Raw genomic sequence first — 17,937 nt, 5'->3', positions numbered from 1 at the left:
CGCCCGCTCCAGTGGTGGAGCTTATTGTTCTATTTTCCTCTTAAAGCACGTCACCCCCATGAAGAAGGTGGAGCCCTTGGCGGTTTCGTCGAGGAAGGTTGAACTGCCTTCGGTGTCACCCGCACGGAAAGCAGAAGCTCCTGCTGTTGAAGATGACGAAGATGATGACATTGATCTGTTTGGTAGCGATGAGGAGGAAGACCAAGAAGCGGCCCGAATCCGGGAAGAGCGATTAAAGCAATATGCAGAGAAGAAGTCCAAGAAGCCTGGCTTGATTGCCAAATCCTCTATCCTTTTGGATGTTAAGCCTGTAAGTTCTCTTGCTGCCCATTCCGGAGTTCGAATGGTACTTTGGGTGTCTTTTGCATCTGTATCAGTGCATACAGAATGAAGTGATGGTTGTATAGCTGTGTTCGCAGAGGGCTCATCCACACCTTGTTTTTTTTCCCTACAGAAGATGCAGAATTTTCTAAAATTGCTAGACAGTAGTTTAGGCAGTTGGTAAACAACCATTTCTTCATGTGACTAGTTTGTTTTTTTATCATCCATCTCTGAAAAGTCTTCCATTGTGTCAAGCAGCCTCCTTTTACCGGGTCCCCTTTGGCTTTCTTCTTCTTTCTCCTGTTGCTAACCTTTTCATTACTTCTTGCACTTTTTCTCAGTGGGATGATGAAACAGATATGGCCAAGATGGAAGAATGTGTCCGATCCGTTCAGATGGATGGTCTGGTCTGGGGAGCCTCCAAACTGGTCCCAGTGGGTTATGGCATCAAGAAATTGCAGATCCAGTGTGTGGTGGAGGATGACAAGGTTGGGACAGACATACTAGAAGAAGAAATCACCAAATTCGAAGATTATGTAAGTTTCCTAGGATATGTGGGCATATAATTATGCTCTTTGGGACCTATCCAAGGGGTGAAAGACTTCAGTAAGATCATAATGACATTACTGGGTGTGAAGGGAAAGACCAGAAGCTTCGGGTCTTTCTAGTAGAGCCGACTCTCTTAAAGACCTCCAAAATGACCCAGACTAGCCCTCCTGCCTCCCCTGGTAGTAAGAAAGATCAAGGCGCCGTCGCACAGGAGTCAGGAGAAGCACCACCAGAAGGGAAGGTGTCATGTGCAGTGGATACCAGTGACTTGGAGGAAGCACTCAAGGGGTTAATGACACCCGGGCCTTATAAGGAAGAACTGGAGGGAAGAAAGGAGGAGGGGTTAAAGAGGGAAGAAGGAGGGTTGGGATATATAAGGGTGAGGCGGGATGATATCCCTGGTGGTTGGGAGATGGTCTGGATAGAGGATCTGTGGACCAAGCGTTGGGAGCAGGTGCGTGTGCCTCGAGAGGAGGCTGAAAGGAGGCGTAAGAAGGGCTTGATGCAGAAACCCTCTTACTGGGGGGAGACTGAGGCTAAGCTCTGGCGTAAGAAGCTGGCCGAGGCAAAGGAGGCATACCGAGCCAGAATTATGAAAATTGTCAGTGTCCAGTTATTTCCGGACTGAACTGAAAGAACACAAGTAACACGTACAGGATCTCATGACTGAAAACAACATTTTCACTGTGCTTTCCTCCCTTATGTCTTTCAGGTGCAGAGTGTCGACATAGCTGCATTCAATAAGATCTGACAGCAAACATTTACCCTTTCTAGAATTAATAAAAAGTCAAGAGTTGGAATGTAGTGCTGTATGAGGATGTCTTGCTTCACCGTTATGCTGGCTTTTTTTGTCTTTAGATTTAGTGCTGGTCATAGCAGATATCGCCTCTCCCTGTACAAGGAAATTGCCAATTTTGCCCGCAGGGCCTGTCTCCACTTGTGCTTGGCTGAACTAAATGCTGCCTACCTGGAGACGGTGCAACTGGTACTTGTGCAAACCCAGGCCATCACAGAGGGCCTTGTAGTGTCAGGTTTTCTTCTGCCCTGTCTCCCTTCCCCACACCTGGTCATGGGCACGCCACTTCAGAGTTGCTGATCACTTCTGTATGGTTTGCTTTCTGTTGTGACACCAAGTACGGCTCATCCTGCTTTAGCATCCCACGCTGGGCACCTTTAAAACCCAATTAAAAACATGGCTATTTATTCAGGCCTTCCCTCCAGCCAACTCTTGATTTTTTTTCTTACTTTTCCTTTTTATCTTTACTGCTGTTCTTGTTTGATTATTATGTATTTGTCTATGTTTTATTATTTGATTTTATATTTGGAAGCCGCCTAGAGTGGTCCGGTGGGCCAGATAGGCGGGGTATAAATTAAATTAAATTAAATTAAATTAAATTAAATTAAATTAAATTAAATTAAATAAATAAATAAAAATAATAATAATAATAATAATAATAATAATAATAATAATAATAATAATAATAATAATAATAATAATAATAATAATAATAATAATAATAATAATAATAATAATAATATTGCTAAAGGTTTTCTTTAGGATTCCTCAAACCAGGGCATGACAAATGCTGTAAGCCGCCCAGAGACCTTTGGGTAGTGTGGGCGGCATATAAATTAAATAAATAAATAAATAAATAAGGTCCAGGGACCACACACAACAGTCTTGACTTTAGAGGATATTCTCCCACAATCGCACTCTAAAAATCTTCCCAGAAAAAAGGAACTTTTAAGTCGAACGTTCCCCTTCTGCCCTCTTGTGGTCAACACAATTCTTTTTTAAAACATCATCCTCACCTTAGAAGTCTAGAGCTGGAAGGGACTGTACAGTGGGGTCTTGACTTGAGAACTTAATCCGTATTGGAAGGCGGTTCTCAAGTCAAAAAGTCAAGTCTCCATTGAGCTACAGTGCATTGAAAACCAATTAATCCCATAACAGGCCGTTTTTGTTCCATTTTGGTTTTTTTCTGGTCTGTAAGTCAAATCTCAGTCTGCAAGTCAAACCTAAATTTTGCGGCCAGAGAAGTCTGTAACTCAAAAAGTCTGTAAGTCAAGCCGTCTGTAAGTCAAGGGTCCACTGTATTGATGATCAAGTCCAGCCCCTGTAAAGGAGGCACCACGTGGGAATCGAACTCCCAACCTCTGGCTCTGCAGGTAAAGGTTCCCCTTGACAATTTTTGTCCAGTCGTGTTCGACTCTAGGGGGCGGTGCTCATCCCCGTTTCCAAGCCATAGAGCCAGCGTTTTGTCCGAAGACAATCTTCCGTGGTCACATGGCCAGTGCGACTAAGACACGGAACGCTGTTACCTTCCCACCGAGGTGGTCCCTATTTATCTACTTGCATTTACATGCTTTCGAACCGCTAGGTTGGCAAGGAGCTGGGACAAGCGACGGGTGCTCACTCTGTCGCGTGGATTCGATCTTACTACTGCTTGGTCTTCTGACCCTGCAGCACAGGCTTCTGCGGTTTAGCCCGCAGCGCCACCATGTCCCAGCCAGAGATCTAAACCACTGAGCTATCAAGCAGTTGTGTTTTTAAACAACATTTAGGGCCCTAAAGAGGCCTGAGACCCACAAACTATAACAGAATTGCCCATGCATGTTCCTGGGCACAAGGCTTTTTTGAGCCAAAACATTTGAAACACTGGGTGGGTTAGTTGCGTTGGAGGATTTGTTTCGCACACACCCTGCTTTAAAGTCTGGAACTAAATACTGCTTTGGAAAAATAATCTCATTAAAGGAGGTCTGTTGTCACGGCACAATGAGAAGATATGTGTGTTGTGGGCTGTGCTCCGTGTCCCATCTTTGATGCTAATGTGTTGAAGCATCTTATTGGGCCAGGGGAGAGAAGCCTCGCTGATGGAAGGTCACAGCCCACAGATCATCTTATCCAGAACATTGGTGTGATATCACATATGTGGTGTGTTGTGTTTTCTGAGAGAGATCCCAAAGGAATAAAGTGCTGATGTCTGGGAATCAAGCAAGAAGCTGGCATCTGTTTGTGTTCCACCAACAAATTCTTTCCAGATTGTTATTGGGGAAAATGCTAAATCATTTTTATTCCTAAAATACGGGACGGGTGCTTGATATAATGAGGGTCATCTAACACACCTGCTGTACTTTCAGTGTCTCTGTCAGATCGTTTGCATGCTCTTCATTTGGAAATTGCCTTCCTAAAAATATTGTGCTAAGGGAAAAGTTTTAGTGCTAAGGCCTAGAGTTATAGAGTGTGGAACCCAAGAGAAGAGCAATTATTGTGTGAAAGTTGAAGGTTATTTTATCTCCTTAATGAGGGCTGAGCCAACGTCCTTGTGGTTGGGTATGATTTCTCACTTTGGCCAACAGCCCTGGGCAGCAGTGCTGAAAATGGGGTTCTAAAGCAAATACGGCCCTACTTCATTCCTTCATTTGTTAATTTGATAATTAAAGCCTAATAATATGAAGCTGGGGAAAGATGACAGCAGGAAAAAGAGGAAGCTTACATTATTCACTAAAAAGGAAATGAAATTATTTGAAGGATAAATTTCATGAGGTTCAGACCATAATACAAGGTTTGGAGCTTACTTAAATCTCCTTGCTTATAGTAGCACATTAATTAAGAAAAGTTTAAAGAAAGGGGGAAGCTAGTGTTCATGAAAGAAAAGCATTTCAAAAGATGGCGTTGCCTTCCAGAACTTGCAGAACTTGTGTTTTTTAAACAATTTTTTTAACACTTCCTTTTTCAGCTGGTATGGAGACATTTCTTACCAATTTTCACTGCCAGATCTTTTCAAGCTGTACTTTGTTTTTTAAAAAAAAATGATTTCCTTGGGAGTGCTTGGCAAGGACTGCAAAAAAATAGATGGTGGTGGGAGATCAGGAGCAGTGAGCAGGTCACACTCTGGCTACCTGGTTCAAATGTCTGCCCTCCCCAGTGAGCCCAGAGTTTGGGGCTAAATGGTGAAATGCAGGAGAGAGGTGCCTTTGGGTGGTTCGGTCGCCTTCTGTCGTAACACAGGTACCCTGTTCTCTCTACTGTGCTCTTCGAAGCCCTGTTTTGAAAGTTCACTTGAGGCTCCCGCTGTCTTGTTGCCTCGGAATTTCAACGTTCCCAAGTAGAGCACCCAGGTCTGCATAGAACCTGATCCGTGTCCCTCCTTTTCACACGTGGTCTCAGTCCTGGACAGAGCAGACTGCAGGTGGAGCAGCTGTACCCCGCGATGGCAAGCCTCTTGGACCATTCCACTCCTTCCCCTCCTCCTCTTCCCTAGCTTTCTGTTGGACTCTCCCATCCACCCCTCTGGGCTGCTCCAACCTGCCAAAACACGGGGGGGGTGGGGTGGCGGAGGAAATAATTTTAGGGGTTAGCAGTCTGGGTCACCGCCGGGGCAACTCCAGGATTATTTTAGTTCCCTCCAGGCGGAGGAGAAGAGCCACGCGGGGTGGCAGAGAGACAGACTTCTTCTTTTCTAACGGGATCTCAAACGCCCACCCCTCCGCTCCGCTCGATGCGCTCTCCCATGCTGAGACGCCCCTGGTCAGGCGATTCCATTGTTAAGATTCCCCCGGGGGGGACACAGAGAGAAAGGAGATTAAACGGATGGCCTTCATTCCCGCCAGGGAAAACGTATACAGTACTGTACTGATCAAACGACACAAACAGGCCACCTGCCTCTCCCTAGACGCCCTGTGCCGCTCTCCTCTGGTTCCACACAGTCTCCTGTCCCACCCCGTTTTGACGCGGAATTGGTATCTCCCGAGCGCTCCGGCCTGCGTTGGCCTTTCTCGGGTAAGTGCGTAGGGAGAGGGAGAAGGCGCTACGCTCTTTGCGTAACGTTGGGCGGGAGGGAAAAGCGGAGGAAGAAAAGGGGGCGCCAACATGGCGTCTCCCTGGAAACGCCTCTCCCTGACGGGGCGCCGTGGGCGTGTGTGTGTGTGTGTGAGGCGGCACCTGTGGGCTCTCCTACCTGCCGTAATTCCCCCAAGTGGGAAGTGGAGGCGGCGAAGGAGGCCGAGGAAGATCTAAAATCAGACCCCGAGAGGTCGGTCGGTGGGGCTCAAAGGGAAAAAGGCGCTGGCTCAGGAGCACCCCATGAGGACGAGAGCAATTTCATGAGGACTAGAATCAGTGGGGTCCCAAGACCCAACACCTTGGGTCGCTTCACCACCACCACCCGCCAGCACTTTTGGGTGACAGACCAGTCGCCAAGACCGGGCCAGTTGACCAAGAAGATCTTAGGCAACGTTAAAAGACAACACTGAAATGCTAAAAACAACATGCATACAATTGATCACAAAGATCAATCAAATAGGCCATATTAAAAAGCACAGGCAACACCAAAGCATATTCAGAATCCTAAGGTGCAACAATTCATTAAAAAAAAAAACACTCACTTAGCAGCCCCTCACCTAGGAAAGTCCTAAATAACCTAAGGTAGCACAGAAAACATTCTGAAGCCGAGGCTCCAATCCTTTGGCCATCTCATGAGAAGAGAAGACTCCATGGAAAAGCCCCCGATGCTGGGAAAGTGTGAAGGCAAAAGGAGAAGGGGACGACAGAGGATGAGATGGTTGGACAGGGTCACCGAAGTGAGCAACATGACTTTGACCCAACTCCACTGGGAGGCTGTAGAAGGCAGGAGGGCCTGGCGTGCTCTGGTCCATGGGGTCACGAAGGAGGCAGACATGACTTAATGACTAAACAAGCACAGGAGAAAAAAAAAACAAGGAAAAAGCTTGTCTGCCCCCCCCCAAGGTTACACAGAGGTAGGAGTAGGTGGTCCCTTTCACTGGACCACTAAAAATCAAATTGCAAGTTCTTGTGGAGAAGACCCCACTTTTTTGCGTTTAGCACTACCTTTTTGTGGATATTGTGGAAAAATTGGAGACAAGAGTCCAAAAATCTGTGGCACAATTGTGTGAGAGAGGGGATGCCAGTCCTCTGGGATCTCAAGCCTCTTGGCATCCTGCTTGGGAATTTTTACACCCCGTTCAGGGGTTAGTCTTTAAGGTTTGGTTTGGTTGTCTTGGTTTTACAGTATAGATTAACACAGGTACTTCTGCAAAAATGACACAACTCAGAGAGCGGTCTGGGGCAAAGTGGTGGTAGTCATGGTTCCTGCTGTGTAGTGACCTTTCCTGCCCTTCCTGAAATGCACTTGGATGGGTAGTTCCCAGCCTTGGGTGACCCAGGTGTTCTCGGACTGCAACTCCCAAAAGCCTTCACCACGAGCTGTGATACCTGAGGTTTCTGGGAGTTGCAGTCTGAAAACACCTGGGTCACCCAAGGTTGGGGATCACCGACCTACAGAGTAGGGAGCATCTCCGTGTGTTTATTATATGAAGTGGGCTCCCAAGTTGCTTCTGATTTAAGTACTGTATAGGAAAAATGAAAGCCAAAGGCGGCGGGCACTTCATGACTATCAGTTTATAGAGTGGTCATTCAGAGACCTCACCTTGTCGACAAAGGTCCGTGTAGTCAAAGCTATGATTTTTCCAGTAGCGATGTATGGAAGTGAGAGCTAGATTTTTCCAGTAGCGATGTATGGAAGTGAGAGCTAGACCATAAAGAAGGCTGACCGCCGAAGAATTGATGCCTTTGAATTGTGGTGCTGGAGGAGACTCTTGAGAATCCCCTGGACTGCAAGGAGATCAAACCTATCAGTTCTAAAGGAAATCAACCCTGAGTGCTCACTGGAAGGACAGATCCTGAAGCTGAGGCTCCAGTACTTTGGCCATCTCATGAGGAGAAAAGGCTCCTTGGAAAAGCCCCTGATGTTGGGAAAGTGTGAAGGCAAGAGGAGAAGGGGATGAGAGAGGACAAGATGGCTGGACAGGGTCATCGAAGCGACCAACATGAATTTGACCCAACTCCGGGAGGCAGCGGAAGACAGGGAAGGCCTGGCGTGCTCTGGTCCATATGGGGTCACAAAGAGTTGGACACGACTAAACGATTAAACGAACGAACGAACAAAAATCTCACAAACAAGAAGCCAGCTTTTGAGTTCTGCACTTCCCTTCATCAGGCTGATCAATATAGAGCTGTGCGTGCATGCACCTTGTTGGTTTTCTTGAGCTGCTTTGTTATCTTTTCATCACTTTCATTCTTTCTCGATAGGAATATATGTCCTGTCTTGTGTTTTTTTATCTACAGATATTTATACTCTTAAGGGCTATTTACACTTGTTTTCCAACAGTAGGGATCTCTGGGTGAGCAACAACAATTTAAAAGCCCATTTACTTTGCTCCTTTTAATTTCCCTGGGTTTGAAACTTAACTCTGATCATATATTTGTTTTGACTAGCCCTACTACTACAGGAAATCCTAAAGTTGAGGTTACTAATTTTCTTTTCTGAAGCCAGGAAAAAATTAAAGTTCAAATTTTTACATTTTCTAAAAGTAATATTTTTATATTTTCTAAAAGATGGCATTGTAAGACTATAATTTTTTCATTTACAAATACCATGCATTGCTTCATTTATCTTTTTGTTTACAATAATCTTGTCTATGTTTACAAAGCCTAACCACAAAAGCAATCATTCATAAGCATTCAGTTGCCGCAACTGTTTATGAATTTACTGATCTTGCTGTGCTGAAGTTGGTTCATTTTTTTAAAACTACAGATTACAGTATTTTGAAAACAACAAAGTTGGAACTGCATTTTAGAATACCAATTTAGAATACACATTTTTCCTACACTCCCCAACTCCCAGCCACATTAACACTCTTAAATGTACAAAATATCAAACCTTGAAGACTTCTCATGTTGTTATCCTGTCATGAACATATTTGTCTGTAAAGAAATCTGATCTGTCTTTTCTGTGTGGTTCTTTAGTGTATTGTTTCCATTATATCTATTATATTTTTTATTTTATCTTGTTTGGATAATGTATTCATGATTTATTTAGCACACCTAATCTTTGTATCTAAGTGATTGATTAGATTCTGTGGTGTTTACAGGACATTCTCTGGTCATATAGACCAGTGGTTCTTAACCTTTTTGAAAGAAACGCCCCCTTGAGCCATTGAGGAAGTTATCATCGCCCCCCTCCCCGCGGCTATGATATCATATTTATTTATTTATTAAAGACGCTTAAATTCAATGACTGAATTCAATTCCTTAAATTCAGGGAGAAAGAGGAGCAGCTGACTTTCTGCAGTGCATTTGCGATCCCACCCAAAGAGATGCTGCGCCACCCCAAAACGTCCCATTTCTCTCCGCACTTCCCTTGCAACGGGCGGGAAGGTGGGTGGGAAGGCAGGACAGACAAATGGGACTTGTCTCTCCCTCCCCACCTGGGTGCGAGGCAGAGCTTCACTGGGCGAGGACGGGGACCCAAGAGACCCTTTCCTTCCACCCGATCCGCATTCAGTGCTCCCCTAAGGGAGAATGGCGAGATTTGGCAGGCAGAAAGAGTGGGATCATCTGGCAGTGGCAGCACCGGATCCACTGCCAGCACCCTGGCTGCAGCCACCTTCACAGGTTTAGCTCGCTCCAGCGCCCCCCGACCGCTCCCCTTCTGCTCCATCGCCCCCATGCCGCCCCTTTTCGTTCTACCGCCCCCCCCCGAAAAATGAAATCGCCCCCTGGGGGGCATTATCGCCCACGTTAAGAACCACTGATATAGACTATGATGCTCTTAATAAAAGCTGGACAATGAAGAAGGGAGACAAGAAAAATGATTTATATGAAATGTGGTGTTGAAGGAGAGCGTTGGGATACCATGGACCACCAAAAAGACAAACAAATGGGTTCTATGTTGTATCAAGTATGAATTCTCACTATTAACTAAAATTAGTACATTGACGATATTGTACTTTGGACATATCATGAGAAGACAAGTTTCACTGGAGATGTTGGGGAAGTTTTAAGCCAGGAATAGAAGAGGAAGATGTAACATGAAAAAGGTTTACTTAATAAGGGAAGCCATGACTTTTCACTTACAAGAACAGAGCTGGCCTGTTCAAAACAGGGTTGTACTAAATTGGAAGCGGCAGTGTCACATGAATCACACAATCTGGCTTTAAATTTCCTCTTGATTTTTTAGATTTTAGGAAGTACATTTTATTTTTATGCTCTTTGATTTCTTTACAGTGATTCCTGCAGTCATAATATGCAAAGCACTGAAAAGTTGTGTTTAGAATTGTGATACTGTTTTCTGTCATCTTTTACTGTAAGGCAACAGCAGCAATATTTTCACAAACTCTTTGTACTTTACAGAAGACAACATTTATCAAATATTTCAAGCCTTTGAAGTCCTGGGATGAAGCAATCAAAAACTAAGCATCAAGTAGTTGTGCTGGAAGATGAGACCCCCAGGGCAGAAGGCACTCGGTCAGCTAGAGGAAGAAAGCAGAAGAAAAGTACAAAGAGCACTCTTCTGAAAAAGGTGGCAGAACTAGAGCTCAATGGAGATTCAGTTACAAATGTGCAAAGTTGTGAAAGGAAAATCCACAGGCATGTAATTGGAACATGGAATGTGAAAAATATGGATGAAAAGAAGCTTGAAATAATAAAGCAAGAAATGAAACGTATAAATATTGCACTACTTGGTGTAAGTGAACTGAACTGGATTGGAAAAGGATGTTTTCAGTCCGATGATTACGTAGTGTTTTATTCTGGAAATGACAAACTTAGAAGGAACGGTGTGGCTTTCATAGTGAGACAAGACGTAGCCCAGGTAATCAGGAGATATTATCCCAAATCTGATCGAGTAATAGCAGTCAGACTTCAAGGACAGCCTGTCAACGTAACCATTATTCAAGTCCTTGCTCCAGGTCCAAATGCTGCTGCAGAAGAAACAGAAAGTTTTTATGCAAGTATTCAAGAAGAAGTGGATCAGGCGCCCCAACGGGATGTGCTGCTTATCATAGGTGACTGGAAAGCAACCGTTGGGAACAAAGCAGAATCAAATATTGTTGGAGAATTTGGCCTAGGAATTAGTAATGAAGCAGGAAAGAGACTCATAGAGTTTTGTGGTGCCAACGATTTGTTCATTGCAAATACATGCTTCAGGCAACCCAGCCGACGATTGTATACGTGGGCTTCACCAAAGGGGCAATTCAGACATCAAATAGACTATATAATTGGGAGGAGAAGATGGAGGAGCTCTATTCTCTCTGCAAAAACAAAACCAGGAGCAGATTGTGGTACAGACCATAAACTGTTAATAGCAACAATTAGAGTGAAACTGAAGAACTTCAAAAGAAACACAGTGAGGCAGTATAATGCTTCCGAAGGATATAAAGACCGTGTATCAGACTATGTCGGCCACAAGCGGGAAGAACTATGGACTGAAACCAGAGATGACAAAGATGTGGGGTAAGTAGGAACAATGCAACTTGTGAATTGTTAGGCTTTTACTCCAGCTTATTTTCATTCATTCTTCCATTCATCTATTTGTATTTAAATCTGACTTTCCTTCCAGTGAGGGGATTCAAGGTAGCATACAAAATATTAAAAAGACATATGCAGGGAAAACTGTAATACATTTTGCTAATAGAAAAGCAATCAGTGGTTGAAATCCTGTTGCCTGAAGTTACACTGCATAAGGCTGATGACATCAATAGCAACAGTTGTCCTCACTGAAGGTGGTGAAGATCCACTGGGATATCTTTTGTCTTGGGGATACCGTAAATAGTAGCAAGAAATGGGGCGGGGGGACTTTTTAATTTCAAAAATGTGCCTACCGCCTCAATGATTTTACTGGCCATCAGAATTTTTTGAAATCAAAGACTATCCTGAACCCCAAAGTTTCTTTGTGATGAGAAGGATCTCAAGGGAGCCGCAGGGCCTTTGGCAGGGGGCAGCCATCTCAAATTTTTAGTTCTCAAAATTTGCTGCTGCAAAATGATGACATCATAAACCTTACACGGAGTAACTTGTGGAACAGGATTTCAGCCAGTATGTATTGAAACAGCCACTGGATTTAAAAATATATACTGTATATTTAACAGGCGTGATAGAAGTAAAACAAAAAAAAGGGGGGTAAGCGTTCTCATTGAAAAGCCTCTTCCTCCGCAGCCAGACAGTTGCAAGTATTTTCTGTTCTTTCCATCCCTGGCAGTGTTTTGAGATTGGCTACAGCTTATTTATTTTATTTTTTAATTTTATTTATATCCCGCCTATCTGGTCTTACAACCAATCTAGGTGGCTTCCAAACACATAAAAACAACATATAAATATAACAAAGAAGAAAAAGAAATTATTACATCAATAAACAAGTTCTTCAAGATGGATTAAGAGAATGGGTCTTGGTTAAACCTGCTGGTTCAACCTGTCTCCTGAGCCGTGAACTTGACCAAGTTGTTATTCCTTAAGGTGCTACAAAACTGCTTTGCTTTGGGGTATGGACCTTTTGTATCAGTGGCCATTTTAAAGCCTCCCTATTGTTTATGTGCTGTGTGATAAAAGGAGAGAAGTGAGGGGCCGTGTGAGCTTCCTTGGAAGAACAGTGGGATATTAATCTTACGTTTGTAAACCTTTTTGCATCCCTTCAGAAACACTGGTAATGTGAGAATGGGTGAGTGGCCTTGAGCCTGTTTCCACCCCTTTACATGGATTAGTGAACGTTGTCTCCTGAACTGGCCTTTCCAACAGGTTTTGAAGAACTGGTCGCTGAATCCTTTTAGAAAAATCTGCTAATCCTGGCATTTTGTGTCTGGTGACGTACCTGATGCTTTTGGCACTGGGTGATCAGATATGTCATGCTTTTGGACAGTTCTGTTTCTGTGTTCAGTAGAGAGCCTCGTGGCGCAGTGGTTAAACTGCCATACTGCAGCCAAGACTCTGCTCATGACTTGGGTTCAGTCCCAGGTAGCTGGCTTGATCTTCACTCAGCCTTGCATCCTTCTGAGGTTGGTAAACTGAGTACCCAGGTGGGGACAGACAATGTGTATCTTCCATAATTAACTTGTCAATCACCCAGAGAGTGCTTTAAGCACTATAGGGTTGTATATAAGGAGCATGCTTTGCTTGCTTTCGTAGTCATAAGAATATAGAAAGAGCCATGTTGCTTCCCAACAAAGGCCCCTCACGTTTCCCATTCCATTTGCATAAAAGACAACCAGTTGCCTACTGGAAATAGCTAGCAGGATAGGAGTACAACTGCACCCTTCTTTATACCTTACGCAGCATCTTTCGACCAGGCATATCACCTCTGATCGTAAATGTAAATACATAGGCATCCTTAAAGCAGCAGCTACTCTGAGATGGTTCATTCTGAAGGAACTGTGTAACCAGGCTGTATATTCTCTTCTGTTCCAAAGAAATGTACCCATACAAAAGCTGTATTAGGATTTATTGATATGATAACACTTTTCAAATACATGAAAGGCTGTCATACAGAGGAGGGACAGGATCTGTTCTCGATCATCTCAGAGTGCAGGACACACAACCATGGGCTCAAGTTAGAGGAAGCCAGATTTGGGTTGACTATCAGGAAAAACTTCCTGACTGTTAGAGCAGTTATTGTGTAGGTGCCAAACACCATTTTTTAGAGCCCTGTAGGAAAAGAGAAAGAGAAAGCCTCCCACAAGCCATGTTTCTAGATGTTGAAGCCATTCTGTCTTCTTTGGAGTAAGTTGCCAAATGGAGAGAGCTACCTTCTGGAATCAACTTCAGAAATCATGTTTTCACCGCATGGCATCTGGCTTTCATTTTCTTTCCAGATCTCCATTTCTTCTACCAGATTTCACCTTATGGTGTAACCTCTTGGTGGTGTTGGTGGTTTTGTTTCGTTTGTTTGATGTTCGGTCTGCTTCAGTCTTTTTTTCATATCCTTGTCTCTCTCCAAACTCAGTTCTTTCTTTGAATCAAAAGTACCTGCTACTTTACTTCATAGGAGACTCTGCTTTCCTCCTAGAATGATCCCTCAGTATTCAAAATTGCCCAAGATCGCCTTACCCCTGATCTTAATTCACATCTCTTGTGGCATTTTTTGTGTGCAAGTTAAGTGATTCATTTCTTTTTAAATATACAATACTTTGAAACTAGCAATCTAGTGCTGTGGTACACACAGGGCATTACTGGTATGACATCGTGGAAATGTGCAGTTTGGGTATTTGTGCATTCATAGTGTACCCTGGACTTGGAGAAGAAGATTAAATTTATGTGCGAGGAAAGCCAAGAGGTTGCTTTTGTGGTGTCTCTACAATTTGGCGTAGAAGTGAATTAGGACCTGACTCATACAGCTTCAGTAGCTTTCAGTACTTTGCTATGGATCTGGGACACAGAAATTTTCGGTGAGGTTAAAGTACAGTTTTCCAAATTTGTGAAAGGAGAGTTCCGTTTCAAGTTGGCAAGTGGGGAAACGTTATAAAAACACTTGCAAGGAAACATGAAGTTCTCTTAAAAAATCATTGATTTCTGTGTGTCTGGTTTTATGTGTAATAATTATCTATTAATAAAATCTTAGTGATGGTTCAGTAATTTAATGCTGCACCATGTATGCATGTTTTAAAATATAGATTGGAGAAGTTCTACCTTTATTAGCAACGTATAAATAAATACTGGTCAAACCTTTTCCTCTGGAATAGTAAGAGAAGGCAGGCAAATTTTTAGTGGATGTGGAAAGAGTGTTGTCTGAACATGGATCAGGTTCATGTGCTTACATATTCCTGGAAATTTATTTAGATACTCCCTCATTACAGAAACATGGCAGCCCGTTTCCTCATGCACGAGAAAATCTGGTTTGACAAATTCAGATATGATGCTGCTGAGAAGAGATACTATGAACAGATGAGTGGTTCCCTTGACAGCCGTTCTGGCCAGCAGGTAAGGCAACAGCACCTGGTAAACACACGACGACAGAGCGGATGAACAACAAAGTTCCCTTTTCCCCCCAAACTAAACTTCTATTATGATACTTGTAATTTAAAATGTATCTAATTTTGAATTTAAAATGTATCTAATTTTAAATTTGATACCTAATTTCAGGTATTTAATTATGGAACAGAGATTACAAATCCTAATTCTGTATTATAAAATGGTGGGGAAAACCTTGTTCTTGCAGATGTAATATAAAGTTATGGTCTGCGTACGCATGCTGGGCATTAATGCCTGGCACCAAGGAATTTGTGTAACATAAATTTCTTCTTCGTGGTCTCTATGAATGCACACGAATGGGTTAAACTGCGCCTGCGCAGGACTTGGAATATTCTAGAGCTTAAAACAATTGACTAATAAAATGTTTTCCTGTGCCACCGCTGAGATCGGACTCCTTCGGGACATCTAGAGCTGTTTTGAATTCTTCTCATATGTTACGGGGGTTTTTTTATTCTGGTCTGATTTACTGACTACCGTTTGTGATTTCTGGAGTACTTTGACCTTTGGACGGGCTTGGTATATGATTATGATTGTTGGATTCTGGATTGGCTACCATTTGTGATTGAGGCATCTGTTATCTGATGAATGCCAGCTGTTCGCTTGGCCTCACTCTCCTTCGTACTGTCTGTTGCAGAGTGCCAGCAGCCCTTCTTCTGCTGGAGACCAAAGCGAGCTGGTCACTAGCCTAGCAGCAGAGCATCGAGACCTGCGTAGAGGTGAGTGGGGCAACACCTAGTAATGGGCAGTGTCTGTGCTGGCAGGTCCTTTCTGTTTTCCTGTAAAATCAGTCTGCCTGCTTTATTTGTGGTCTGACTGCTGTCTGGAAGGGGATGGTCCTGCAGCTTTTGCTGATGCAATGACTAGAAGGAAGAGAAGAACAGTGCTCCATGTTCTCTTCTTTCGACACTAGTCCATAATAGTGCTTTTCTCCTCCTCCTTTCTCTGCAGCATCTCCAGAGGTTTCCACACTGGAAGGCCACCCATGTGTGCTAGAAAAAGGATCTACTTAGCATCACCCTTTGCCACTTCCACGAACACAGGTAAAACTGTTCCTAGAGGAATATTCCACTGCGGTGTATTTGATTCATTGGCAGGTAGAACGAGGGTCTTGTTTGGCATCCCACCCCACTTATGTCTTCTGTGCAGAGTCTTCTGTAGCTCCATTTCCTTCATTTTCCAAGTTGGGGCCTCTACAGGACATTTTGACTGATAAATACATAGTCCCAATTACAAACAGATAATGAGTTCTTTAATTAAAGCCTGTGTAGCCAGGTTACTTGCTTCCAGTTTAAGAGCTTCCTTCATCAACCAGGGTTTTCCCCCTTAGGGCGTATAAAACTTCAACAGTTGTATCAATTCCACTTAAAATGCTTTTCCAGTTGGGTCATAAGGGTTGTAGAATGATGCCTGGATGATGCTGTTTACCTTGTGATACACAGAAGACCTGTGAAACAAGCATTCCTGTTCCCCATGCGAGGAGGACTGATTCTTCATAAAACTACTTACGAGGCAGAAGTGACTTGATGTAGATAACGACACCAACAGCACATACATTAATTGTTATAAATTTTTCTTGAACTTGTTATCCTTTATGTTGTAAGCCGCCTAGTGTGGTCGAAATAACTAGATAGGCGGGGTATAAATACAATTAAATAAATAAATAAATAAATAAATAAATAAATAAATAAATAAATAAATAAATAAATAAATAAATAAATAAATAAATAAATAAATACTCCTGACTGAAAAACATTTTTTCATTGTGTTTTTCCTCCCTTATGTCTTTCAGGTGCAGAGTATTGACATAACTGCTTTCAATTAAAATATATATATATATTTAACCTTTCTAAAATTAATAAAAGATCAAGAGATGCAGGCCAGTGATGTGTGAGGGTGTTTACGGCACGGTTACACTAAACTGCTTGACTGCTGGAATCAGAGAGCAGAAGGAGGCAAGCTGGTTTCCTCCCCGCCACTTCCTAAGCAGGGATTGTGAATGAATTTGAGATAAGCGGAACGTTGGTGAATTTATAATGCTGGAATTGTCAATCTTATCTAAAGCACCATGTGAGCATTGTCAGAGATGTAAATCCAGTTCAGAAAAAAATAAATAAATAAACTCGGAGAGATGCTATTTCGGATTCTGTGGCCAGAGGAACTGATAGGGAAGGGAGCCCAAGACGGTTTGGATTTCCTGAATGAGTTATCAGAATCGTTTGTAATCATCACATCTTTAACAAGTGACCCCAAAAGCCAGCGAGGCTGTATAAAGAGCTTAGTGAGGAACTGAAACCGAAAAAAAGGTACATAGAAGGAACGGGGGGGGGGGGGAGGATCATTTCCCTAAAGAGGAATGCAAGTGTGTAGCTTTTACTTATGTCAGGAAAGCTGATGCTTAGAATGAAGATGGATGGAGCACAGCAGGCTTTTCCAGGTATATCTGAAGAAAGAGGAAGGAGAGGGCGAAGTGGTAATTCAGTGCAGTGAAGTGTTAATAGATGAGAAACGAAGATGGGACAGCTCAACACCTCCCCTTTCATGTTTTGTTTAAAAATGAGCTGGGAGAGGCCAAATCCTTGGAAGCTGAACTGGCGTGCTTTCTGAGCAGTTGGGAAAGCTCAGACTCAATCTTGATTTTTATGTCTGAAAAATAAGGCTTCTGCCTGTGTCCTGAGCACACTCCTGTCCTGCAGTGAGTCCTGGACCCTTTATGCATGGCAGGAGAGGAAGCTGAACATGTTCCCTATGTGTTGCCTCCGACACATTTTTTGTATCACCTGGCAGGACAAAGTTCCAAATAGAGTAGTCCTAGAACGAGCTGGAATTTTTAGCATGTATACATTACTGAAACAACGTCTACGTTGGCTCGGGCATGTCGTGAGAATGGCTGATGGTCGGATTCCAAAAGATCTTCTGGATGGAGAAACAGTGCAGGGAAATTGCCCCAGAGGGAGACCACAGCTGCGATAAAAGGAGATCTGCAAGCAGGATCTGAAGGCCTTAAGAATGGACTTCAACAGATGGGAAACCTTGACCTCTGAGTGTTCAGCTGGAGACAAGGCGTACATCACAGCCTCTCCCAATTTGAAGAGACCCTCGTCCAGCAGGCCAAGGCCAAGAGGCCATCCCAAAGCCAGCAAAATCAGGGAGCTGGACAGGGGACAGATTGTATTTGTCTTCAGTGTGGAAGAGATTGTCACTCTTGAATTGGCCTCTTCAGCCACACTAGACGCTGTTCCAAGTCCTCC

General features: G+C 43.4%; 1 protein-coding gene across 23 annotated transcripts in view; it reads left to right on the top strand.

The window, feature by feature from the left end:
• LOC110070155 (elongation factor 1-delta) overlaps window positions 1-1,674 on the top strand; it is a 29,961-nt gene extending 28,287 nt beyond the window's left edge. For all 23 annotated transcript variants that reach the window (XM_078392062.1, XM_020777799.3, XM_072999452.2 and 20 more), the window contains 3 exons: window positions 47-310; window positions 663-857; window positions 1,583-1,674. In XM_078392062.1, coding sequence (XP_078248188.1) covers window positions 47-310; window positions 663-857; window positions 1,583-1,621 — 498 coding nt within the window. In that variant the 3' untranslated portion in view covers window positions 1,622-1,674. The remainder of the gene's footprint in view (window positions 1-46; window positions 311-662; window positions 858-1,582) is intronic.
• Window positions 1,675-17,937: the final 16,263 nt, after the last annotated feature.

This window comes from Pogona vitticeps, chromosome 4 (assembly GCF_051106095.1).
Source record: "Pogona vitticeps strain Pit_001003342236 chromosome 4, PviZW2.1, whole genome shotgun sequence".
Lineage (NCBI taxonomy): Eukaryota > Metazoa > Chordata > Lepidosauria > Squamata > Agamidae > Pogona > Pogona vitticeps.
The sequence above is the reverse complement of the archived record's forward strand: the minus strand, read 5'-3'. Positions and strand labels throughout refer to the sequence as shown.